This window comes from Cetorhinus maximus, chromosome 18 (assembly GCF_964194155.1).
Source record: "Cetorhinus maximus chromosome 18, sCetMax3.hap1.1, whole genome shotgun sequence".
NCBI classification, from domain to species: domain Eukaryota; kingdom Metazoa; phylum Chordata; class Chondrichthyes; order Lamniformes; family Cetorhinidae; genus Cetorhinus; species Cetorhinus maximus.
Genome location: NC_135896.1, coordinates 46,115,295 through 46,142,937, shown reverse-complemented (window position 1 = coordinate 46,142,937; position 27,643 = coordinate 46,115,295). Strand labels below are relative to the sequence as shown.

General features: G+C 40.3%; 1 protein-coding gene and 1 pseudogene across 3 annotated transcripts in view; one reads left to right on the top strand and one right to left on the bottom strand.

Moving 5' to 3' along the window:
• styx (serine/threonine/tyrosine interacting protein) overlaps positions 1–22,668 on the bottom strand; it is a 36,363-nt gene extending 13,695 nt beyond the window's left edge. The window contains exons 1-8 of one of the 3 annotated variants that reach the window (XM_078562604.1): positions 22,469–22,668; positions 12,891–12,923; positions 11,371–11,424; positions 8,363–8,460; positions 7,645–7,705; positions 3,600–3,636; positions 3,470–3,509; positions 3,324–3,374 (exon numbers count right to left, since the gene is read on the bottom strand). In XM_078562604.1, the coding sequence (XP_078418730.1) occupies positions 3,324–3,374; positions 3,470–3,509; positions 3,600–3,636; positions 7,645–7,705; positions 8,363–8,460; positions 11,371–11,424; positions 12,891–12,923; positions 22,469–22,525 (431 nt within the window). In that variant the 5' untranslated portion in view covers positions 22,526–22,668. Of the gene's footprint in view, positions 1–3,323; positions 3,375–3,469; positions 3,510–3,599; positions 3,637–7,644; positions 7,706–8,362; positions 8,461–11,370; positions 11,425–12,890; positions 12,924–22,384 lie in introns of all 3 variants that reach the window. The other 2 variants (XM_078562603.1, XM_078562605.1) reach the window with 2 other exon arrangements.
• On the top strand, positions 13,923–14,069 carry LOC144693575 (U2 spliceosomal RNA; annotated as a pseudogene).
• Positions 22,669–27,643: the final 4,975 nt, after the last annotated feature.

The window sequence follows — 27,643 nt, the reverse complement described above, 5'->3', positions numbered from 1 at the left end:
TGAGGGAATATACCTTGACTGTGCCTGAAATATTTCTTATTTGAAGGATGCCCATTGTTCAGCTACAGTTTTTCCCATCAACCTTTCTTTCCAATCTATTTGGCCCAGCTCTGTTCTGGCCCCATTGAAGTTGTCTCTCCCCCAATTAATTATTCTTACTCTGGATTGCCAACTGTCCTTCTCCACCGTCATCCTAAACCTTACGATACAATGATCACTGTCTCCTAAATGTTTCCCCATTGATACTTGATCTACTTGGCCCACCTCATTTCCAAGAACCAGGTCAATAGTGCATCCGTTCAGGTTGGACTGGACAAATACTGCTGTAGAAAATTCTCCTGAATACAAGCTAGGAACGCTTGCCCCACTCCGGCCTTTACACTACCAGTGTCCCAGTCTACAGTTGGGTAATTAAAGTCGCCCATTATAACTACTCTATAATGTTTGCATTTCTCCATAATTTCCTTGCAAATTTGTTCCTCTGCATCCTTCCCACTAGTTGGCATTCTATAGGCTACACCAAGCAATGTAATTGCACCCTATTTGTTCCTTGGCTCTAGCCAAATTGATTCTGTCCTTGAACCCTCTGGGACATCCACTTTCTCCAGCACTACAATGATCTCTTTAACCAACACCACCGCCTCTCCTCCTTTTCTTCCTTTCCCATCTTTTCTGAACACCTTGTACCCAGGACACCCAATCCTGCCCTTCCATGAGCCAAGTCTCTGTTATCGCCACAACATCATATTTCCACATGGCAACCTGCGCCTGTAACTCCCCAGTCTTATATATCAAACTCTGTGCATTCACATACATGCACAGTAATCCTGATTTAGACTTCATTACTTTCTTCCTTGCCCCAACTCCACCTATTAACTTACTATTCTCTATACTAGTGCTATCTGTCTCTCCCAGTATTTTATGCACCGTGGTATACTAATATTCTCTCCTGGTTCCCACATCCCTGTGAGTTAGTTTAAAGCCCTCCCAACAACACTAGCAAAACGCTCCACAAGGAACTCCATTTTTGCTCTGTTCAGGTGCAACCCGTCTGGCTTGTACAGGTGCCATCTTCCCCAGACCCAGTCCCAGTTTCCCAGGAATCTGAATTCCTCTCTCCTGCACCATCTTTCCAACCACGCATTCATCTGCCTTATCCTCCTATTTCTATACTTGCTTGCATGGGGCATCGGGGATAATCCGGAGATTACTATATTTGAGGTACTGCTTGCTAATTTTTGACCTAGCTCCTGAAACTCTGATTGCAGGACTACATCCCACTTCCTACCTAAGTCATTGGTACCAATCTGGAGCACAACTGCTGGCTGTTCACCCTCCCCCAGAAGAATGTCCTGCAGCCGCTCTGTGACATCCTTGACCCTGGCACCAGGGAGGTAAAATACCATCCTGGAGTCACATCTACGGCCACAGAAACACCCATCTATTCCCCTAAACAACAAATCCCCCAGCACTATTGCTCTTTTTTTATTCTTCTTCCCCTCCTGTCCAGCCGAGCTGCTCGTGGTGCCACAAACTTGACTCTGACTGCACTCCTCTGAGGAGCCAGCACCCTCACCAGTTGCCAAAAGGGAAAACTAATTTGTGAGCAGGATCCCAGGGTCTCCTGCACTACCCGCCTCGTTCTCTTGGACTGCCTGGTGGTCACCCATTTCCCTTTCTGCCTCTAGGCTCCTAAGCTGCAGTATGACCACCTCTCTGAACGTGCTATCCACGTAGCTCTCAGCCTCGTGGGTGTGCCACAGTGACTCCAGCCGCCGCTTGAGCTCCGAAACCCGGAGCTCAAGTTTCTGCAGCTGGCAGCACTTCCTGCACATGTGGTTGTTAAGGACACCGGTAGGGTCCATGGCTTTCCACATATTACACGCCACACATTCCATGCAACTGAGCCACCCTGCCATGTCTTAACTTTACTGCCCCTACGTTAAATTTATTTCACTTTTGGTTAACTCATATTACTTTATTAAACCGGCCTGGGTCTCCCTTATTCCTGCTGTTTCTTACTTAAATCCAAGTATAGCTACTTCTTCAAAAATAATACGCTTTTCTAATTTACAGCAGTGTAAAGACAATCCTTAACAGCAGTTTCTTACCAACCAATGAATTTGCTGTTTTCCTGTGATGTCACTATTTGTTTTTTCCTTTAAGTAGACACTCTAATTCTCATAGGAACCAGTCCAAAGCGACTCTTAGCTCCCGAGGCTTGCTTCCCTTCTTTTCCTTTTCTAGCCGGATAACTTCTAATCCCTGAACTAGCTTTTATGGTGAGGATTACCCTGGAGATTCTTCCCTCTAACCAAAGCTAGGCAAACCTTCCAGTTTTGTTTAAATCCTCACAAGCTCGGTCTTTTCAATCCAAGTGTGTGCTTCCACCTGCATTCTTGCTTGCTGAACAATTGGAGGCTTACTACCTCTATCGCTCATCTCTCTGATTCTTGCAGACTGATCTGTCTGAGACACATCTTTAAGAGAACCTTGCAATCTGATCCTACAATGGCTTCCTATGCACTCTTCCCCTCTCAAAATCTATCTCCATGGCAACTTGAATCACATGGGCCTCATATTCAGTAGAAATGCTGATTAGCCATCCTTTAGACCCCAACTCCAGTCTACCTTGGAATTAAACAGACAGTTTAAAGTATAACTGTTTACAACCTGACTATCCACCACACAGCTGTTCTGATCATTGTTTACAGGTATGAACATCTTGCACCTTCTTCCCAATAAAATAACCTGGGTCCCCCTTTAATATTTAACAACCATGCCACCTAGGCTCGCTGTCAGCAGAATTCAGAACAGGTCGCACGACCCTCTTCATCTCTCCATTTCACCTTAAATTGAAAAGAGTCCTGAAACACAACAATCTTACAAATCTCATATTAGTAACATTATACTGACCACTGGGTGTGTGAAGACTTATTGACCTCAGTTCTAAATAGCCATTTACTAGTTTGAGCTAGTTTGGGTCAAATTCATGGAACTCCCTTGCTAACAGCACTGCAAGTGTACCTACACCAGATGAAGTGCAGTGGTTCAAGAAGGCAGCTCACCACCACCTTTCTCAACCACAATTAGGGATGGGCAACAAATGCTGGCCTTACCAATGACGCTCACATTCCATGAAAGAATAAGTAATATCCATTTGTCCTGTTCTTCTAGTTTAATTTAAAGTAATTTTCTACATTTAGCTTTTCAATGTCATTTACCATCTATATTCTTGTTATAACTTTAACTTCAATCTTGAATTGGACTTAAAAATAGTCCAATCAACATCTTAAACTTTCCTACTTCTTGTCAATGCTTACCTATACTTAACACCAAATGTTTCCATAATATAGGCTATCACCAAGGCTGCACTGGAAAAAGGATTAAAAGAAATAAAGTCAGTAAGCTTTCTCTAAAAAGGGAAAGAAATATAGATTATAACTCCAGAAGTAAATCATGTTCTTACCTTCGAGAAATACCTGCATTTCCATGTAAAAGAACCTTTCCTGAAAAAGCAAAGCAGCCAGGATACATCACCATGGCTATGTTTCTGCAAAATATTATGAAAAGAAAACTAATCTAAATCAGATCTTTACCTCCATTTTCCAAGCATCCATCGATGAACTCTTTAGTCTAAAGAGATGACAAAAATAGTTATATTTATTTTCTCACATATCCTAGTACCATTCCCATTTTCAAAAAGAATTATCAATAAAGATAAAAATGTCATTGTTCTGTGATTAAGAACAAGCTTATATTAGTGTCTAAACAGGTAAAAGTATCAAGTCTGAGAGAGTATAAAATAAAAGCTGAAATAATATACCATGCAGTGTGGCAATAACCCATGCAGACCAGTAGGTTTCAGATTTGAGCTCCTGATCTTTGTCAAATTAGGAGAGAAAATTGGCAACAATAGTGTTGCAAATACTGTACTCAACTTTTTCATTGGGAGAGTAATTCTATATTCAGCTGTCTCAAATAGCAGACACCATGGCGCTAATGCCTACTGGATTTCAGACCGACAAGGAGCAGACAAAGTGCAAAACACACTTATAGGCCTAAGTTTGAGGCCCAAAATATGTAATAACTCTTAAGTCTCTTCAGTTACTCACCTGAAATGGGTGGAAAGCAACAATTGCCCAGCGGATGGAAATTGAAGTTTTGGCCAATTAGCACAAAGGCAGGCCTTAAGTGATAGTAACGATGTCTTGGGGGAGGTAGAATCAACAATTTCCACTTATTTTGGAGGCCTCTCCATCCTCCCAATAGCTAGCAATCCAGTTTTAACAGTTGGGGAAGCTGTGGCAACTTCCCTGCCATGTCAGGGTTAAAATACAACTGACAGTCCTAATAATGTAATGGTGCCCCAATTATTCTGGTGGACACCTCAAGGCACCTGACTGCAAAGTCCTGTTAAAATGGGAAACAGAGGGATAAGGCTGAATATCCCACTTTAAAAGGTCCTGCTAGTCCAAAATTTAATACAATTCAGTTTCTCAATTTTCTCCTTTTATTTTAATGTGCCGGTTCACAAAATATTTACAACATAACAAATAGTTTGCATGTTTGACACATGCAGCACCTTGTCTAATCCCACTCTCCTCTTGCTTAAGTACAGTTCCAAAAACTTTAGTAACCCTGAAACAACCCATCCTTAAGAAAGATGAAAGACAGAAAAAAGGAAATTATAGAACAATTAGTTTACACATAAATCAAAGCACATGCAACTGAATGTATTTGGCAAATAAATATTAGACCAACTCTAGCTTAGGATCAGTTCTTTTTTGGAGATTGTTGTAACATACTTGATATTGCTGTTTCATTTATACAATAGATGTCAGAGCATTGTATACAAATGTGCAAAAAATGTCTGGTGATAATTAACACACTTTAGCAACTTATTAAGCCATGTGCAAACAGAACTTTAATAGGTAATTTTTTTTGCTATTTTACATATTTCTCTTCTTCAGAGCAAATACTGTGTAATAACTATTAGAAATATACAAATTGCTAAAAACTGCAGACATAAACCCACATCCTGCCACTCTACTGTACTGCTGTGTACATGGTAACACTTCATCACACAACTATTAACAAAACAACGGGGGAAATAGATAACTGGTCTATTGGCTCAGCTGATTAGATGAAGCAGAACCTCACTCAAGTTGATGGAGAAAAGATAACATTTAAAATATTCATGACAACTTCACCAGTGAAGCTAACAAAACCAAAAATAACTACTGATCAGTGTCACAATATCATTTATGATTTGAAACACTGCCATCACCTAAATGTTTTACTTTTATTAGTTATCATTCAGTCACACAGTTTAGTGTAGCATGTTGTAGGCAATGTTAGAACACCTTATATCTGCTGTATGAAATAGTAAAATATCTGCTGTATGACATCAGCAACAGTGAAGAGGAAAACTTCATGTAATCGGTTTGTAGAAACCTGAGTAACAAAGGCTACATTATACATTCGACTTAAAATTAATAAACCCAGAAACAGATCCTGCTGCCAGAACACAATGCAACAGTTCAATGCTAACAGCACTGATGTTGGGTGGAATACTTTCATTCCATAGACTCTTAATGAAGCTACATTTCATGCAAGTCACCGTTATATACATAATGGGGATAAGAGCAAGTAAAGATTTTCAACATACATTTAGATAATTATTGAAAAAATGAAGTTACCAATATAGTAGTCACTAGGTTATGGAGTAGGACTAAGGTCCATAAATACGACATGGGATATTAACATTCATGCATTAACACATTTGTCTGAATTTTCTCTAATTTAGTGGAGATGTTAAGCCATTTATTTTAAAATTAACACGTCTGAAAAAGAGGAACAAAGACACCTGGGGCTATACATGACAAATAGTTGAAGGTGGCATGGCAGTTGATAAAGCTGTTAAAAAGCCATTAGGATCCTGCGCTTTATAAATAGAGGCGTAGAGAACAAAAGCAAGGAAATTGTGCCTCATCTGGGGTACTGTGTCTACTTCTAAGCACCACACTTTAGGAAGGATGCTAAGCCTTTAGAGAGGGTGCAGAAGAAATCATAAGAGTGGCGCCAAGAATGAGGGACTTCAGTTATATGGACAGATTGCAGAAGTTGGGGTTCTCTCTCCTTAGAGAAGGTTGAGGGGAGATTTGATAGAGATGTTCAAAATCATGAGTGTAGACAGTGGAGAGAGCGAGGGCAAGGGAGCGCGCGAGAGAGAGAACGCGTGACAGAGAGAGAGACAGTTCCCATTGCCAGAGGGTCAGGAACCAGAGGAGTCAGATTTAAAGTAATTTGCAAAAGAGCCAAAGGCAAAATGAGGAAAAATTTTTTTAATGCAGCAAGTGGTTTTGATCTGGAATGGACTTCCTGAAAGGGTGATAGAGGCAGATTCAACCATGGCTTTTCAACCATGGTTTTCACACAAAGGGAAACATCTGCAGCGCTACAGGGAAAGGACAAGGGAGTGTGACCAGCTAAATTGCAGAGAGCTGGGCTAGTAGGCTGAATGGCTTCCTTCTATGCTATAACCATTCACTGATTCTAAATTGCTACAAGGTCTATGCTGACTCCTCTTTCCGCTGTGATTATTTGTTTACTAATTGTGATTGGAAGCCTTGAAGGCCAGGAAGACTCCTGCTGAAGTGCCACTTCACATGCACAAGAGAGCTTAGCTATTCATCCCATTGTCTACTGTGCAAGTTCTAGGCAGTGAGGAGAAACAGATGGAAAAATTTTGGAGGCATTAAAAATGCCCTCATCCAATGTAAATACCAACACAAAGTCACTGGACAATCATGAGGAAAGGGAGCCCAGACCAACTATTCCTTCTCCTACACTGGGGGATGAAGTTATGTGCTGTGCTCAGCCATCCCAGCCAGGATTAGCTAACTCAGTACAAGCTAAGAAGAGTACCTGGGATTTTCTGGTCTGTATCTTTTAGTGTTACAAGTGATGTCAAGGCAAACAATTTGGGGGTTTGTGTTTAAGCAAACATCTGAATATAATCAAAAGGGAGCGAGGTTCTGAAAAAGTAATTTGTATCCCTTTATTTAAAAGTTGAACAAAAACTGTTTATTTAAAAAACAAACATAACCATCTACCTTTTGAATGGATCTCCTCATAATTAATATACTCACCAAATACAACGGATCAAGGTGACTTTTCATTATCTTTCCCCCCATAAAACTGAGAGTGAACTACTGCTTTTAAGATATTGGGTATGTTTAGCATTTTAATTCAGTGATATTTTAAAAACTATGATACATGAAATGGCAACTTTGACTCCATAATCCTATTTCATTGGAATGCACAAAATCTAACATAATACTAAGTATTATTTCACTTAGTTGTTACTAGTTTAAAGCAAAAACAAGCAGCTCTGAAAACAAAGTTATTCTGATAAAACAAGAAGCAGAGTCATAAAATTCACAATGACGAAATGACACCAAAGGTATTTAAAACCTAGAACAATTGTAATACTACCTGTTTTAAAGGACTACTGCTAGTTCAATTTTCGGGATGATGCGTTAGAAAACATGTTCAGAAAACTTGGAATTTAAATAAGTAATGTATTATGGAAGTAAGAAACGTGTGGTTTATCAACATTTATGTGCAGAAATTACCTACCACAGGGAAATATCGTATTATATTCTCCACTGGATTATCAGCAATATCCAAAACTAAATACCTGCAAGCAGAACAAAGAAAACTTCAATTACAAGACATATAGCACCTTTTTAGTGTGCTCACCACTGTAAATCCCAGGAGCGCATATTGTTCTCAACTGGGAGCAGAGGACAATCTAGTCTAGACATTTTCTTAGCTTGCTTGTCAAGAATCACCAGTGTGGTAAAAGTGATCTGACCAACTCTCCTTTCCTCTCACAGATGACTCAACTGAGTTTAGAAAAAAGTTGCCTGCTGGGAAAACAGGTTAGTTAAGACTATCTTTGGAGGGCAACTATTTGTACAATAGCACCTATAGAATCAGTAAAGCAACTTTTGTTTCTGATCTGACTCACTGCTGTAGGTAAGCATCAAACAGGTGCATTCCCGCAGGGGTGTGGAGAGGAGAAGAATGAAAAGTAGGGACAGTCATCATCAGGGAGGACTTGAAACGTCAACTCTTTTCTTCTCCGCCGATGCTGCCAGACCTGCTGAGTTTTTCCAGGTAATTCTGTTTTTGTTTTGTCACTTTATACTTCCAGTTGAAGATGTCTCTGATGGTCATTGGTGGAGTCAAGAATTTGGTTTGATACTATAAAAAACTACATACCAAAAACAATAGAAACAAATATTTCACATATGGCTATTTGCTAACAAGCATAACTTCAAACAATATTTACCTAAATTTCTCTTGGAAATTGGCCTTGATGAAGTTTGCCTCGATATCTTGCCGTACACATATTATGTGAGTTATTCCATTTTCTTCAAGAATAGGGAGCTACCAAAGAAAAACATTTACTTTTTAGACCTTTGATCTGCAACCCCTTATCAGACAAATTGCAAACAGTGTGAAAGTGGAAAAGATTATTTTTCTTTAAATGCAGGTTATAACTTTGATAGTAGCTTGCCAATCAGATCAGCAGAATCTGGTACATGCTTACATGTACTGAAATTGTATTCGTGGCAGATTTTCATCTATCAACTTTTGCTATGCTTTTAAAAACAATTTTCAATCAAACGCAGGTATCTCAAAGCAATGATCTTTTCAAAATTCATCTTTTAATGGTGCTTGCAAGGCCATGCAAACTAGCTTCAAAAGCTCATACCTAAAAGGCAAGATTCCTCTAAAGACCAAGAAGATTTTAGTCAGCAGCTCAGGTATTAGGATTTGAAAACCTTGTCATAAGCATTACTAACTGCTGTGGGTGAGCATTGACTAAGTAATCACAACAACAACTTGCACTTATACAGTGCCTTTAACATAGTAAGACGTCTTAAGGCACTTCACAGAGGAATTATCAAACAAAATTTGACATTGAGTCACATATGGAGATATCAGAACAGGTGATCAAAAACTTGGTCAAAGGAGCAACTTAAAATAGAAGAGAGAGACGAAGAGGTTTAGACAGGAAGTTAAGGAGATAGGGAGGTTCAAGGCAATGGAGGAACACGATGACAAGGATGAGAATTTTAAAATTGAAACATTGCTGGACCAGGAACTAATGTAGGTCAGCAAACACAGAGATAATGGATGAACAGAACATCATGCAAGTTAAGATATGGGCAGCGGAGTTTTGGATAACATCAAGTCACATACTAATTTGTTTCAAACCATCAGAATAAATAACTTCAATGAATAATACTGATGCTTATACAGGCACTGCTAGTTTTATCACTGCCAGTTCTGAGCCTGGGACTCAAGTAGTGTGCTTTCTTTTTGAATAGAAGAACAGGGCCAAGATTTAGATAGATAGGGAACTGTCACGCCTGCTGTTACAAGTACAAAGTTTATAAGACGGTTATGTTTTGGGAATCTCTTTAATTTATAAATCAAATGGAGGAATGAAGGGGTCATCTGATCTGCTTTGAATTCTGCTTGACAATAAGCCTGCATGGCTCGGTTGTTAAAAGTTAAAGGGGAGCCCAGGTTGGCTTACTGGGAAGAAGCTGCAAGATGTCCACACCTGTAGACTGTAAAAGAGCCGTTATGCTGACTGTTAGTCTCCAAGTCTCACAGGAAGTTTTTAGGAATGTCAGGGTTTATAAACAGCTATACTGTAAACTGTTCAATTCCCAGATAGAATGGAGTTCAGGGGTTTTAAGAAGATAGCTAATTAGCATTTCTACCTGAATACAATGTCTATGTGATTCACATGGCCATTGAGTTGAGCTTTGGGAAGAGAAAAGTCAATAGAAAGTCACTGAAATATCAGGTTGCAGGTTTTCTAAGGTGTCTCTGAAAACTCTCAGACACAAGTAAGTCTGCAGCCATCTGAGAGACAGAATGTGAGGCAGAGGCAGCTGGTTCTATACCTGAAGCAGAGAAAATGCTGACTCTATCGTTCACCAAGCAGAACGTGAGCAGCAGCTCATGCTCAGATTGAAGAGGCCAAGTTTGGGACGATTGAAAGTAGACTGGAAGATACACCCAGCTTGGGCTGGAGGGAATGATCTTCAGTGTAATCCTCACAGTGAAAATCAGTTCCAGGATTAGAAGTCACCAGCTGGGAAAGGAAAAGGAAGCAAGTCATCGGGAGCTGAAAATAACTTTGGACTTGTTCCTGGAGAATGAAGAGTTCACTTAAAGGATGGTGTATCATATAAATATAGCAGGAGAATTTTGGTCACATTAAAAGTTAAATTGCAATTTATTTTCCGTAGCTTAGAGTACAAGTTGCCTACAAAAGTAGCATTTAGTGCTTTTAGTTTGTTACTGTAAAAGTCCTAACTTGGGAAGTGATCTATAATCCTTTCAGTCACTGTAAATTTTTAAATTAAAGTTATTAACCTCTACAGGGATGTGTGCTTATTTTGAGTGGGAGACCAAGACCATGGTTTGGTTTGATAGGAACTGCCATGACTGCAACATCTTTACTTTTGAACAGCCAAAATTTAGTCATTTGCGGGATGATCACTGACCTCAACAGAACTTCTACCAATGTGCAAAAAAGGTAAAAGTAAATACTAGACTGAAATAATCATTAAATAACCACTGTTTTCTGTTGGACATGTAGCATATCCAACAGAGTGGGCCATGCATTAAATCAGCCTCACTTTATAGGAGTAGCACAGGCCAGCTTTATACAGAATTAAGGGTGTTTAAGGAAAAAAACGTTCAACACAAAAGGGTGCCATGTCCCTTGGAAGTATCTTCAGCAATGGAGATTTCATTTATAACAGGAATGAACATTCAAGCCATATGTAGGAAAGTGGTAGAGAACGATATGTTGGACCAATCCCCAATGCTGCTCTCTAAATAGTGTATATTTAATAAAGGCATGAGTGGCTACAAGACTTCCCTCGTCTACCACTCCAGGCACATTAATTAATTTGTACAAATGAATCTCATATGCTTCAGCTCACCCTTCTACTCTACAAATATGTTCAATTATCAGTATCCCAGATTGTTTTGATTTCCACAGCATTTGCAAAATCTTGCAATTCCCTACTGGCCCATGACATTATAATAGGAATAAAGACACCCTGGTTTAAAAACAAAGATGCTCATTGTTAATATCATTAAGCTTTATATGCAAGTTCTGACATTCCAACTTGATCAATACACAGGTGTTAAGGAAATGTCTTACACTTCCAGAAAAGGATCAATAGAATATTACCATTTTAAAAAAAGTTTTCAATTCCATTTCACTGAGAGCAGTGCTGTTATTTTATTTCTTAAAGTTCATACCTTACTTTTCATAGCGGCAGAATATGGCCCCAAATACAAGCCGGGTAGTATCTCCTATGAAAGAAAGATAATTAGCACAGTAGATTTAAACAAAATAAAGCATATGGCACTTACTAATGTAGTATATTGATAAATATATTCCATAATGAAAAGTTAGTGAACTGCTACCACTGAACTTTGAAAAATTAAGTGTAAAACCTAGCTCTTATTTTTCATTTTAAGGAATTTTCTTTTGATCTGCAATTGAAATGTCTTAAAATTAAATTTTGCGCCTGTTGTAATTCTGTTAAATGCCATATCAATTTCTTTCTGGTTCATTTAAGATGTGTTTAAAGTCTGTATTTTACTCCTTTCTAATTGTTCATAATCTACTTTCATTATTCATCCAATTTACACAAAACTTTCAATTATGGTTCAATTACATTTCACTACAAAAAACCAACACAATTATAATATGCCAAAAATAAAATTCTACATAGTCTACCCAATCACATTCAAGCAAGAAAACTTGAGAGACAGAGTCAACATGAGCGCTGCAATTATAAACCCCTAAAAATAGAATGACACATAATGACTTATGTGGTTGCACAGTCTTCACCTCCCACTCTCTACCCACCCCAAATTTTATGCAGAAGCCTGTCTGCTCATTTGCATTCCAACCCTGACAGTGAGGACTGCAATTCCCAGGAGCACACCCCAAAGAGAACAGTTACAGAGTGTACAGCATAGAAATAGGCCATTTGGCCCAATTGGTCTATGCCAGCGTTTCTTCTCCACACAAGCCAAATGAGGTCCTCCACATTTTAGTGGCCCATATGCCCCCAATCTTTGAGAGGGATTTTTGATAGGTCTGTCAGTGCCTCCACCATAGTTGCTCTCCAAGCAAGATGATGATAGTTGCAGTAAAGGTTAAAATGTGTTGTCGAAGCAGAGATAACACAAGACCATTAAAAAGAGGGAAAAGTGAAAAGAATAGCGCAAAGGAGCAGAAAGTGAAGTAGTTGAATAGCAGCATGTACACATGAATCAATCTATCTCCAATTAACTAATTTATAACTTTATTTAAGCAAAGCCTCTGCTCAGGAAGCTGGGAGAGTAATTACATAGATGTCATGTGGGAGCATGATCCTTTTGAAGAGAGGGGTACAGAAAGTGACGGGCAGCTACACTATTTACATAGAAGAGAGGAATAAATTTCTTTAAGTATAATTAGACCTATAATATGCTACAATTAGTTATCTACTGCAAATATATAACACGCATGAAAAATATAACTGTAACTTTAAAAAAGTGATTTTGCCAAGCCATATAAGCTCCACTTACAAATGAATCTTCGAGATAGGGGAAAACTACTGAATACTGTCCCAAGCAGCAACATACTAATGTTGGTGACAAGAGATTCGCCCACACTTTCTGTACATACCTTAGTTTCCTTTCCCTTTTTGCAAAATAATCAAATTCATTCACAATAAGAGTGGCCCCAGCCTTGTAAGCAAACAAATAATAACATTTAAGATTACCTGCATCGCTCGTCTCATTGGATACATCCAATCCTAAAAGACAAAACAAAATGGTGTAAGACACCACAGTGTGAATTCTTGTTAACAAATGTGACTGACAACATTCGTTACTCTAAAGTGAAACTATGAAGCTTAAACTGCTTTACCATCTGTCAAACTCCAGCACTTATTTCCCAAACCTCAATTAATTTTGTATAACAGTTATTTCAGATTATCAACTTCACCCTGAAATATTCAGTGAAAACCTGATTAGTTTTTGCCAGTTATTATATCTAACACATGTTTTCCATAATTAGTCTGATTTCACTTACTCACTTATTGTCACATTGCCTTGAGAAATAATTCTGGATAAAACAGGCAACAAGATGATTTCAATTATCCTAAGTTAAACTGTTGATTCTCTTTGAAGGGTTAGAGTATGGTTATAGTAGGGGGAAACTGCTATTTCTATTTTTAAATAAAGTTTCTCAAGTGTATATATGGTAATGATAATGTAGCTAGAAATGCCTGCTGTTCCACACTCAAGGTAAATCATAAACTGCAAGTAAATTGCATAACAGCTTATTTCAGTACCTACACAGTAATGATAATGCAACAGCTAATTACTTTTTAACTTCAGTCAATATGAACCAGAACAATGACTACTTTTAAGATTCTAACGTAAGAAAATCAGTTAGGACACAAGAGAAAATGTTTACTTTTAAGTTATTCCTGCACATATTAGTCTTTCATTGCCTTTTACAAGAGTCATTGTGATATTTGCAACAGCTTAAATATTGTGATTGGAAAATGCCAGGTACCACTGAATTGAACTGAGGGGTTTAAGGACAATACATTTTTCAGAGAGGAGCTTAAATAGAGAGTGGAAAAAGATGATAACAGTTCCTAATATTAACTAGCTTCAGGTGATACAGGTCGAATATCCTTTATTTCTACATCCGAAAACCAAACACATCCAAAAATCAAACTTATTTTGAACAACTACGCAGTTAATTTGTGTTTAACAAAGCAATGTGATATAATACAGGTGTAATTGGTGTTAACAGGTAAGAGGTAGGGTGAGAGAGAGAGTTGGCTATTAAATTGATTTTTGGAGCAGGGAGATGGAATAGGGGCTTGCTCCGTCCACTCCACGCATCGACCCGGTATTGCAGTATCTCTGGGAACGGTGCACCCCCCCTTTCCAAAGATAAAAAAAAAAAGAGTTGGCAAATGGAGAAACAACCTAGTATTTGTAGACTATAGCTTGCATAGGCTTAGGCTATTGTAATGCAAGTAGGAATAGGCCTACCATATATATGACAGATTTGAAAACCGAAAATATCTGAATACCGAAATGCAAGCAGCCCCAGGGGTTTCGAATAAAGGATACTTGACCTGTACTGAGTTTCCAAAATCAAAGGAAACAGCTGTTTAGTTATAATGCTGGCAAAAATAAAAAACAGCTACAAAAGAACTTATAAAAATGCAGCTATAGAAATAGTTTTAATTATAGTTTTAACTGTATTCACTTGTCACCTGGCAGGCCACTTCCCGAAACTTAAGTGGAAAGTCAGTACCTCAAAAGAATACAGGAAGTCCCTCACTGATTGAACACCACCTTACTGAAATTGGAATTAAATCAATACAATATTGAAATATGCAATTTTTAAAAAATTGTAATGCTAACAAGACCTTTGTGAACCACAGTCAAAACCATAATCAAACTGTGCTCAGTACTTCATCGCACTGGAATGGATGGTTCAGTAACAAATCAATTTTAATTTTTTTACAATCCACTGGCATTTATGAGGAGGGAGCAGATGCTAAAATAAGTAAAAGGCTATGAAATTATGAATGTGCAGCAACACAGCTGGAATTAAATGTATGGGAACAGTGCTTAGTGAAGAAGGTAACACAAAAAGGAAAAGGCCATTTAGCCACTGAAACAAACACAGGTCTGAAAAGTTTGTGATTTGATATGGGTTGACAACAAGGGGCATGCGATCAATCCCTCATTTTATTATTTTCACAGAGATCTCAATTCAGTATCAGTTTTGGGGAGGGCTATGAGCTACTTTCAATTCAAAGTTAATTTAAAAATACAGTTCACTTAATTTGCAGAAGTACAAAGTGTCAGCACATTGTTTTATTGTATGTAACTGGTCACATTATGCAAAAAGGAATCAACAATAAATGCAGCCCTTGAATAAATGGGTTTTCAAATAAAAAGGATGTACTGAATGTAATCTGTAAAAGCACTGCATTAGAAAAAGCTTCCTCCACTTGGCCCATTGAAAATCATTCTTCAAGCACCTTAATTCTCCCAGCCTAGCATCCAAACGTACCCCCAATTCCCTGTCTTTGGCCTTGTTGGCAAATTCTCCAAAATATTCAATGTAAGAAATTTTTTGACGTCAGTTTTAAATGTGCCTTTTATTAACTTAAATTTAAAAACAAAATACTGCAGATTTTATCTGAAATAAAAACAGAGGATGTTAGAAATACACAGGTCAGGCAGCAGCAATGGAGAGGGAAACAGAGTTAATGTTTCAGATTGATGACCTATCAGAACTGGTTCTGACACAAGGTCTTCAGCCTGAAACGTTAACTCGATTTGTCTCTCCACAGATGCTGCCTGATCTGCTGAGTATTTCTAGCATTTTCTAAATTTAAATTTATGTTGCTACTGGGTCCACCTCATCTTTTACCATTTAATATTGTATACATAGAAAATGAAAAGGTTTACAGCACAGAAGGTGGCCATTCAGCCCATCATGTATGTGCAGGCCAAAAAAAGCTATCCAGCCTAATCCTTCTTTTTAGCTCTTGGTCCACCGCTGTGCAGATTCCAAGTAGTAAGTTCCAGATCCCCAAAATGCTCTGGTGATAAAGTTTCTCCTCAACTATCCTCTACTCCTAACAATTACGTAAAATTTATGCCCCTGATTATTAACCTCTCTGCAAGGAAAATAGGTCTTTCCTATCCACTCCATCATGGCCCTTCAAAGTGCAGGTTCAATAATACTCTTGACGCCATCTAGTGCCTGCATGTAGTAAGACATGGCCAACATTCAGACATGGATTGTTAAGTAGTAAGTAATATTCGTATCACTCAAGTGCCAGGCAATGACAGTTGCCAACAAAAGAGAATCTAACCATTTCCCCTTGATGCTCAATGGTATCACCATCACGGAATCCCCCACCATCATCATCCTGGGGGTGACCATTGACCAGAAATATACCTAGACCAGGAAATAAATGCTATGGCCATAACAGCAGGTCAAAGGCAGGGAATTCTGCGGCAAGTCACTCACTTCCTGACTCCCCAAAGCCTGTTCACCATTTACGAGGCACAAGTCAGGAGTGTGATGGAATACACTCCATTTACCTAGATGAGTGCAACTGCAACAATATTCAAGAGTCTCAAAACCATCCAGGACAAAACAGCCTGTTTGATCAGTAGCTGCAATGCGTACCATTCCCAAGATGCACTGCAGCAAATCATCAAGCTTCCTTTGACAGTGCTTTCGAAACCCACAACCTCTACCACCTAGAAGGGCAAGGGCACAATACCACCTGTAAGTTCCCATCCAAGCCCCACCTGATCCTGACTTTGAACTACATCGCCATTTCTTCACTATTGCTGACCCAAAATCCTGGAACTCCCTTCCTAACAGCACTGTGGGTGTATCCACTCCACATGGACTGCAACAGTTCAAGAAGGTAGCTCATCACCACCTTCGCCAGGGCAATTAGAGACAGGCAACAAATGCTGGCCTCACCAGCAACACTTACATCCTATAAAAAAGTAAAAAAAGAAAATGCCATGTATGCTTCTTAACCACCTTCTATAGCTGTCCTGCAACCTCAGGGATTTGTAGACATGCACTCTAAGATTTCCCCATTACCATTTATTGTCTATTCCCTTGCCTGGTTTGCCCTCTCCAAAAGGATCACCTCGCAATTCTCCGGGTTGAATTCCTGCAGTAATTATGGCTTTATTTAGTGTGTAATGTACCCTTCAGAATAATACTTGTTAGGCAAGATCACATGATCTGTAGTAACCAATAGGAGAGTAGCGCAGGCTACCTCAGCAGTCAGTGTAGAGTTAGAGTTGGAGATGAAAGCAAATGTATAATTGCTGCTGAGTATACTGTAAATAAACTTAGTTTCTACCCAAGAAATGTCTGCACATCAACTCTATCGCTAATAGCACAACTCGGCCACCATACAACAAACCAGCAATGAGGATAAAACAGGATTGAACAGAAGAAATTAAGCTTAAAAGCACTCGGCACTGTACCTCACCCAGCGATTATAAGTAGCAAGCTGCATTAGAATTGAAGAAGTTATCCCCTCTCAAAATGCCACAATTCGGGAGAACATATCCTTTTGAACCTGCCACAGACAATTGGTCTCAATATACAGAACGCCTCACGTTCTTTTTTCAAGTGAATGAGATTACAGGAGAAAAGAGGCGAGCAATCCTCTTAGTACTTGTGGGAGCAAAACTTACAGTCTGATTCGAAGTTTCATTGCACTCAGTGCCCCAGGTTCAAAAAATGTCGGTGAATTGATAGACCTCATGAAGGGTCACTTTCAACCAAAGCCCTCAGTCACACTGCAGAGGTTCAGGTTTAATTCGAGAAATAGAGCCCCGGGTGAGACAATTGCATACTATGTGGCAAATCTGAAGCAGCTAACAGAACATTGAGAGTTTATTTCACTCTGAACGACATGCTCAGAGATTGTTTAATGTGTGGTGTGAAAGAGGAAACTATTCAGAAAAGATTACTGTCCAAAGTGAAGCTGGATTTCAAGAAGGCGTTAGAGATAGTGCTGGCCATGGAAAGCACAGTAAGAGTTCAAAAGCAAAATGGCACAGTCCTCCACATCAGGCGGGAAACCTTAGCCAAAAGTGGCACGACAAAGCGAGACTCTGCTGAGAAGCGGGAAACAGACCCCACTAGCTGAAGAATAAAGAAAAATAACTTTGCAGCTAAATCAAAGAATAACTTTAATAGGGGTGGAAACAATCAGTATTTTAGCGATTGGAAGTTTAAGAAAACTGAATGCTACTATTGTCATAGAAATGGACATATGATGAGGCAATGCAAGGAAAGATTCAAGCAGGCTTGAATCAAAACAAAAGAAGAAGCCCAATAAAATCTACAATGTAGAAAAGCTTGAAACAACAAATTCAGACATTTCCTTGTTTAATCTGAAAGTTGGAAAGACAGAACCAATATTTGTCACAGTGAAAGTAAATGGCAAAGCTGTTAGAATGGAAGTGGACACGGGAGCTTCCACTACAGTAACTAGGGAACATACCTTCAGATATTTGAATAATGGTGAACATCAATTAAGCTTAGAAGAGACAGCCGCAAAGCTCAAAACATACACGGGTGAAGACATTCAAGTATAGCTATAAGCAGAGTAACTGTCCATTAAGTAAGCCTATCGGCAAAGATTCCAGTATTGGTATTGAGAGGCAGAGGACTAAGCTTTCTAGGGCGAAATTGGTTAAGGGAAAGCAACCTTAATTGGCCACAGAGATTCCAAAAGGAAGCTGGAAGCATTCCTGTTTTGAAAAAGGTGTGTGTAAGGACTCAACAACCTGAAGAAATGCAGGCTCTCTTAAGCCAAAACCTGGAAGAACAGAAGAAGAAACTCAAAGAGGCTTTACTTGATGACAGAGTTCGAGACGAGGTGAGCAACCTTTGCAGGGAAAAAGAAAACCTGTTGAAAGACCTTCACACAATATGAGATTCCTGAAGTCAAAGTTTGTATCTCTGGAAAAGCATGAAGAGAAACAGTAAGAATTCAGCACTTCTCTGAACAAACTGAAGGATAAGTTGGCAGAGGAGTCATAACGATGCTCAATTTTCCAGGGGGCAGCAAACAAATACAAATAGATGGAAGAGCTGAAGAATCAGCTAAATGAAGACTTCAATGAAGCAAAAGTCGCAGAATTTCCCAAGAAGCAGATAGATGATGAAAAGAAGGCCAAGATTAAAGTCTGAGCTCAAATAAAGGAAAATGCACGTTCCAAGCGAGGGAGGTAACCTATTTGGGTTACCGGGTATTCACAGGGCCTCCATCCAGTTGAGGAGAAAGCGAGAGCCACAGGAGAGGCACCTGTGCCAGAGCTCAAATCATTTGAGGAATGATCAACTATTATTGGCAGTTCTTACCCAATGTGTCTTCATTGCTGGCCCCCCGTATCCTCTACTCAAAATGAACCAATGTTGGTCTTGGGAGGCGACCCAGAAAGGGGCTTTCATAAAGGTGAAACAATTGTTGCACTCATTCAAGCTGTTAGTACATTATGACCAGACGAAAGAATTGGTGCTGACATGTGACACATCTCCCTACAGAGTGGGAGCAGTGCTCTCATCAGATGGCCGACGGCACAGAACGGCCAATAGGTTACGTATCAAGAATGCTCACCATAGCGGAAAAGGAATACTCGCAGATAGAAAAAGCCTGTCCATCATCTTTGGTGTCAAGAAATTTCACCAGTAGGTACATGGATGCCATTTTACCATTGCTGGGGTTGTTTAGTGAGGACAAGGCTCAGCCTCAGCAAGAATGCAACAATGGGCTTTAATTCTGGTAGTATATGAACGCACTTTCGTACATAGGCCTGGCAATCAAATCGCAAATGCCGATACCCTTAGTCGTTTGCCTTTACAAGAAAATGAGCACATCCCATTTCCACAGGAACTTGTTTTACTGTTAAATTTCTTAGATTCCTTGCCGGTATGTGTTCGACAGATCAGAGACTGGACAAATCGGGACCCAGTCCTATCTCAAGCACGAGAACAAGTGCTACATGGTTGATCACAGTAGCCCGTAGCTGACGAAATGAAACAGTACTTCAACAGGAGACATGAAATAACCAGCCAGGATGACACCTTATTGTGGGGAGCAGAAGTGATAGATACTCCAAAGGAAAGGGAGCCACTTTTAATTGACCTACACAGTGCCCATCCAGGAATTTCCCGAACGAAGACCATAGCATGCAGCTATTTATGGTGGCCTGGGATAGATGGCGAAAGAGTTTAGTAAAGCACTGTGTGCAATGTCAGCAACTGCAAAAATTGCCAGTGACAGCTCTATTACACCCATGGGAATGGCCAAATAGACCCTGGGTGCAGTTATACATTGTTCCCAGGAAAGGTCCAATGTAGTCAATGTTTCTGCTCATTGTTGATGCCCATTCAAAATGGTTGGACGCAAATGAGGTGAAGTCACCGAATTCAGCTGCTACAATTTGAGAAATTACGTCAGAGTTTTGCCATTCATGGACTACCAGAAGTAGTCGTTTCCGATAACGGGCACTGCATTTGCGAGTGCTGAGTTTCAACAGTTAATCATCCTCAACTGTATCGCTCATGTGAAAACTGAACCATATCACCCTTCCTCAAACGGACTGGCCAAATGGGCGGTTCAAAAGTTCAAGGCAGGCAAGAAAAAGCTAACACGCTTTCTTTTTCATTACAGGACTATCCCTCACACAACAGGTGTCACGCCTGCAGAGTTACTGTTGAAACACTTTCTCTGGACGAGGACTGAGCTTAATAATGCCAAATTAAGAGGGAAAGGTGGGTAGGAGCCAGGAAAACCAGAAAGCCAGACATGACTGGCATAGTCACCACAGTAAATTTACCGTGGGAGGGCCGGTACATGTGAAGAACTTCGGGGAAGGACCAAAGTGGCTACCTGGTGAAATAAATGCGGTGACTGGACCTCTATCTTACCACGTGGAGGTGGAAGGCCAGATCACCTGTAAAAACATGGACTATTTAAGGAAGAGAGAGAGACAAATCACCAAGATATGTCTCCACCAGTGCTCATGACTGGGTCTGCGTTTTCTGTTAAGGATACTCAACCCAGGACTGACATGTCTGATGTTCCTGCAAGAATTGAGGATACAGAACTGCAAGTGCCCACCAAAGCACCTGATGTTCAGGCAACTCCAGAAAAGGAGGTTCCTGACAGAGAATCTGAAGTTGTGGAGCTGTGACATTCCACACGTACCAGGAAACCATCTGAAAGACTGAACTTATAAATTCCTTAACCAGTTTAAATATTATGTTGTCTTGAAAAATATGTACTTGTAAATGTAATATGTATAGCCGAGTTAAAGGGGGAAGAATGGGTAATTATGGGTTTCTTTAGTGTGTAATGTACCTTTCAGAATAATACTTGTTTGGCAAGATCTCATGACCTGTAGTAACCAATAGGAGAGTGGCATGGGCTACCTCAGCAGTCAACGTAGAGTTGAAAGGACACATATAGTTGCTGCTGAGTTTATTATAAATAAACTTAATGTTTCCACCAAAGAAATATCTGCAGATCAACTCTATCACTAATAGTGCAACTCAGCCACCCTACAACAATTCCATTTGTCACTTTTCTGCCCACTTGATCAGTCCATTGATATCATCCTGCAGTATACAGCTTTCACCCTCACTATCAACCACAAAGCCAGTTTTGTATCATCTGCAAACTTGCTAATCATTTCCCTTACATTTAAGTCCAAATCTTTGATATATGGCCCGAGAAGCAAGTGATGTTGTACTGAGCACTGTGGAAAACCGTTGGAAACTGCCTTCCAGTCACATAAATACCTGTAGCTGATTAACCTTTGCTTCCTGCCATTGAGCCAATTTTGGATCCATCATGTCACTTTACCTTGGATCCCATGAGCCTTTACAAATCTGCCAGGTAGAAACTTGTCAAAATTCATTAATGCAAGTACATCCTTTCTTTGCTCCAAGTTAATTTAAAATGTCCAAAAGGAACTAAAGTCAAAGTTTAGGGATACAATTATGACAGTACAGGAACAGAATTTGTTTGGGGGCGCATTCTTGGGACAATCCAACACAAAGAAACAGACAAGCACACTCGCATTGGTAAGGGATATTTACATACTTTAACTAGTTTCCCTTGCTCAGTCTTCCAACCGCCAGAAGGCCTTTCCATATCTCAACCAAGAAGAAATGATCACAGGTTACGCAATCACCAAACTTCCCTTTTTGCCAGCGGCTCAAGTTCGGCTATGTGACATTTTATCCAAAAGGTAAATAAGTAATTTCAATTGCTGTGCACTTTAAAAAAAAAAGTTCCCATTATTCTGTTGCATTAGATTTTTAAAGCTTATGGAGTTGGTTTTGTGCCATGCCTCAATCCCACGTGTTGCTGACTTCTCAAATAGCTCGGAAACTCGACCGCGATTATATATTTATCAGAAAAGACGCCACAAATTACGAAGCTGCACCAAACAAATCCCCCGAATAGTTTCATAGGTGCGCCAAACTTCACAACGATTCCTGAGATACCACAACAGTAAACAGGTAAGCTCAGTGAAGCTGCCATCCCAATGACCGATACTCAGGAGGCCGGCCAGCGCTTGCCCAGGGCGCGCTCGCCGCACACGGTGGCGGCGTTGCCGGTGGCCGGGGATCCAGTCACCACCTGCCCTCTCTTCCCCCGGGCTAACGCACCTTTTCCTCCCGCTCCCCCCGCCATCAGAGCCGGCTTTGTTCACAACTTTAGGCCGAACTCGGCGCCGGTTTACGTTTACCCACCCCCGCGTCTTCTCTGGAGGACGGTAAGGCCGGGAATTCCAGGTGTACTCCATCCATCTCTCGACCTCTCCGGGACGATAATGGTCGTTAATCCCCCCCCCCCAACCCCCACTCTCAGGAAATTCTCGGTGTTTCTGTTACGTCTGCTGAAGCTCACGCGCCGCCATGCTGCTGGAGACCAACATCAACACAACGTCACCACGCTGCACGCACATTACGTCATCCCGTCACCCCTGCACACAACCAATCACCTGGTTCCGGACAGCAGGAACAGAGCCTGCCCCACTGCACCCTGAAAGCCTTCTTACGACTACCCCCTCCAGTGACCACCCACTGACCCCTTCCAGAATCCCCCATGCAATGCCCCCCCCAACACGCCCACCAACCAACTACTTACCCCCCGAATCACCCCCAACAACCACACCTATACCCCCTCCAGAACTCCCCAACCACCTACTCACCTTAAAATACTCTCCAACCACTGACTTCCCCACCAACCTACTAAATCCCCCCAGCATCCAACCATTCACTGACACCTAATCCACATTACATGTAACATCAGTCACTGCCCTCCCACCAGCAGCATCAACCACTCACTGACCTCCCCACCCTGCACCAACTACCCACTGACCTCCCCCCAGAACCCCCCCACCAACCACCCATTGATACCCCCAACCATCCATTGACCCCCGATACCCCTCCAACCACCCACTGACCTCCCAAGAATATCCCCACCAAACAGCCACTGAGCCCCAGGACCACCTCCAACCACCGACTCACCCAAAAACACTCTCAAACCACTGATCTCCGCACCTACCTACTAAACACCTCCCACCATCCAACCATTCACTGACACCTAATCCACACCACACCCATCATCTTCCCCACCCAGCACCAACTGCCAACTGCCCCTCCCACCACTATCCTGCATCAAACACACACTGACCCCTCCCCATCCACCAGTACCAACTGCCAAATGCCCAGACCCAGCTGCAACCACTCACCACTTCCCCTCCAACCCAGCACAAACTACCCACTGACTCTTTCCAACACCCACCACCCCCCACCCTGCACCCAACCACCCTCTGACACCCGCACCTGTAAATGCAGAAGAATCCCTGATCTTTCACTTTCCTTCCCAATGGTGCTCATGTCAATTGGGGCACTCCTACTACTGTCCTTAAGATCAGCTTGGCCAGGCGGAAGATTGAATCTGGAATGTTCCCCTCCATAAGCCTCAGAATGAAATTGAGCAGTGGGATGGGGTGGTAGATTCAGCACGTTTAAACATGCATAACAAAGTAACAAATATCTGGTCCAGATAAAGAGTACTTTTACATTTATATTGCACGAGCATCCACACTTATTCAATGTACTTAACTGATTCTAGTAAATGGAACTTAGGCACAAGATCTAATGACTAATTACCTAATAAAGTGTCTAATTACTGTTACTCCTTACATTTTTAATATAGTTTCTTGCAATATAGCTCCTAGGATTACTGTATTGAGATAACCATGTCTTATAATTTGAGGTTTTTCTGTTTTACCTGAAGGTCCAACAGAATGTGATAAGCATTGCTCCAAGGAGTGTGATTACCCTGAAGAGTATGATAGCAGCGATAGGAAACCTGATCAAGTGATGCAGCCAGGGTAGAAAACGGAGTGTTAACAATTTTCTTCAGCAGACCTGTGTTATGAAAATGATAAATCAGCCAGTGTTCATTCTGTTGACTGTTATTTGGTGTCTTGCGCTGAAAAAATTGCAGATTGTCAGTGAGACAGAATCAGTCCTGGTTGACACCTTGTATGATCAAATGGCCTGCCGACGCTTACTTTCTAAAATCTCACAGGTAGAAGAGCAGATAAAAATGTAATCATAAACCAGTGTTTTGTGACTATATCTTTTATATTGTAAACTAATTTACTAACATGTTAACCTAACAGAATATGGCTGCAAAAATGTATTAACTAAAACTAAGGGAAAAACACAATAGGTTACCAATTTGAACTTTCTTTTACAACAGATAAAGTTCATATTAATGCTTGTATAATGTTTAACATCTTTTTTCTAGAAATAAGTGAACTATTACTAAGTATTGTAATTTTAAAAATTTGTTCATGGGATGTGGGCATCGTTGGTTGGGCCAGCATTTATTGCCCATCCCTAATTGCCCTTGAGAAGGTGATGGTGAGCTGCCTTCTTGAATCACTGTAGTCATGTGGTGTTGATACACACTGTGCTTTTAGGAAGGGAGTTCCAGGATTTTGACTGAGCTACAGTGAAGGAACGGCAATATATTTCCAAGTCAGCATGGTAAGTAGCTTGGAGGGGAACTTCCAGGTGATGGTGTTCCAGGTGATCATGTGTCTGCTGATGTGCCTGTCCAGATGGTAGCGGTCATGGATTTAGAAGTGCTGCCTAAGGAGCCTTGGTGAGTTCCTGCAGTGCATTTGTAAATGGTACACACTGCTGCCACTGTGTCAGTGGTGGATGGAGTGAACATTTGTGGGTGGGGTGCCAATCGAGTGGGCTGATTTGTCGTGGATGGTGTCAAGCTTCTAGAGTATTGTTGGGGTGGCACTCATGCAGGAAAGTGGAGAGTATACTATCACACCCCTGATTTGTGCCTTGCAGATGATGGACAGGCTTTGGGGAGTCAGGATTCTGAGCCCCTGACCTGCTCTTGTAGCCACAGTATTTGTATGATTCTGGTTCAGTTTCTGGTCAATGGGAACCCCCAAGATATTGATAGTGGGGGATTCAGTTATGGTAATGCCATTGAATGTCAAGGGGCGATGGTTAGATTTTCACTTGTTGGAGATGGTCATTGCCACTTGTCAGCCCAAGCCTGGATATTGTCCAGGTCTTACTGCATTTTGACATGGACTGCTTCGGTATCTGAGTAGTGCAAATGTTGCTGAATGTTGTGCACCTGGAAGTTCCCCTCCAAGCCACTCACCATCCTGACTTGGAAATATATCGCCGTTCCTTCACTGTCACTGGGTCAAAATCCTGGATCTCCCTCCCTAACAGCACTGTTGGTGTACCTTAACCACAGGGACTGCAGCGGTTCAAGGCAGCTGCTCACCACTACCTTTTCAAGGGCAATTAGGGATAGGCAATAAATGGTGGCCAGGCAATAAATGGTGGCCTAGCCAGCAAGGCCCACATCCCATGAATACATTTTTAAAAAATAATCAGCAAACATCCCCACTTTTGACCTTATGACATGAGTGAGGTCATTGACGGAGCAGCTGAAGATGTTGGGCCTAGGACACTGCCCTGAGGAACTCCTGCAGTGATGTCTTGGAACTGAGGTGATTGACCTCCAACAACCACAGCCATCTTCCTTTGTGCTAGGTATGACTCCAATTATAAATGTAAGTACTGTATAGGAAAGATCTGATAAAATAGATCATCTAATTGAGAGGTCTATCATATTGCTAAGTAACTTAAGACTTCTACATTAACAGTCAAGGTTGAAAAATTCATAACTGCATTTCCACTGGTATTCAAGGATTTGTACTGTATTGTATGTGCATCCACCCCACCAAGAGATCAATTTTTTTTAAAAAGTTGCCATCTTCCAATAGTAATGCACTCAATCACAAGTTTATTTTCTATTGTAAATCATCCTCGATTTGTGGCAAGTTAACTGATCTCTGCTTGGGCAGAGGAAGGGTGATTGTCTATTTTAGCACCCTGGCCTAAGAAGAGGGGTAGGCCAGAATCTTCTCCTGACTGCTATCTGCTACACACTGACTACTAGAAATGTGGACCTTTTCCATTAAATATGGAGACTGCAGTGGCTGATCTTAACAGCCCATTCGCAGTATAGTCTTCAGTCATTCATGTTCTAGCCTCTCTGAAATACTATATACCCCAACAAATCATTAATGACCTTATAGATAAACAAAAAAAACTAATGCATTTTAATTGGAAACTATGATCAAGCCAAAGTAAACCAATTAGTTCAATTTTACAGCTGTTTATATAAACTGAGTCATGATTCCTTTTAAAATGTATTACACAAAATTAGCAGCCAACAAATGTGATAACGTGTCCTTTTGTATGACAAGTAAAGGTTTTCCCTTAAAATATATTTAAGGAAGCAAATAAGAACTGCTATCACTGAAGTATGAAGACAGTGACTTTACCTTATTCATGTTGCATTCTAATAAGCACTATTACAGAATATTCGACAATCACTGAATCTTGTAGTCCTATTTGTTACCTTTAGATAGAATTACACAGAAATTGCAAAATAGGAAGACGATTTGGTCCAACCAGTTTGTGCTTGCATTATCCTCCACACCAGCAGTAATTAAAAATTCAACATTTCTAATGGAAAATAGTTTGTCAAATAGAATGAATCAAGTATTTTTCAAAAACATTTTCAGTTGACTTTTCTTACTAACTAAATTTCAAGTATCCAGAAGGTTTTAAATAAAAATAAAAAATACTTTGTGTATAATTAAAATTACCTCTTTTAATAATTTTAAGATCAAAGTTTATACTTCAAGGTTTCTTCCGATCTCAAAACCCTGGGTTTGATTGGAATTTTTTTCACCTCAGCAATTGACTATATATGTAGATTGAGTATTTGCACTTTGCAGACTCTGTAAAAAAATGTGCAACAGCAGGTGCTAAAGGGTAGAAGGAATGTCCTCTCACCCTGAGTATTTGACAGTGGCATTGTTTTTATCCAAAAGGCTGTAGAGGAAAATGGAAATTTAACACTCAAAGCTTCATTTCAGACAAGTGATTACATTTATTAAACGCTGTTGTGTATTTAAAAACTGTGCAGAGAGAAAACGTTTGGTGATCATCAGCACTTCTAAATGTAATTTCTTTATTCAGAGTGAAAACAGTATTTCTTTCTTTTTTAGTCACTCACTTAATTTTGCTTGTACATATTCAGCTAAAACCCATTCTCTTCGGAATAAATGATCAGGCTAAATTATCTGTGTCCGTACAAAAGCTTAGAAATTGAGGAGATATTGAATCGAGAGAGTTTTTTTGCTTTTTATGGAAACTTATTTCTATTCAACACTATGAGTTGGCAAAGTTTAAAAGTGCACTAAAGGGTAAATTGGGACCACGTATCTGAAATTCTGTCCATCCTGTCCCACCAGATCCTAGATCTTCTGTCCAGTGCTCACAGTTCCCAAT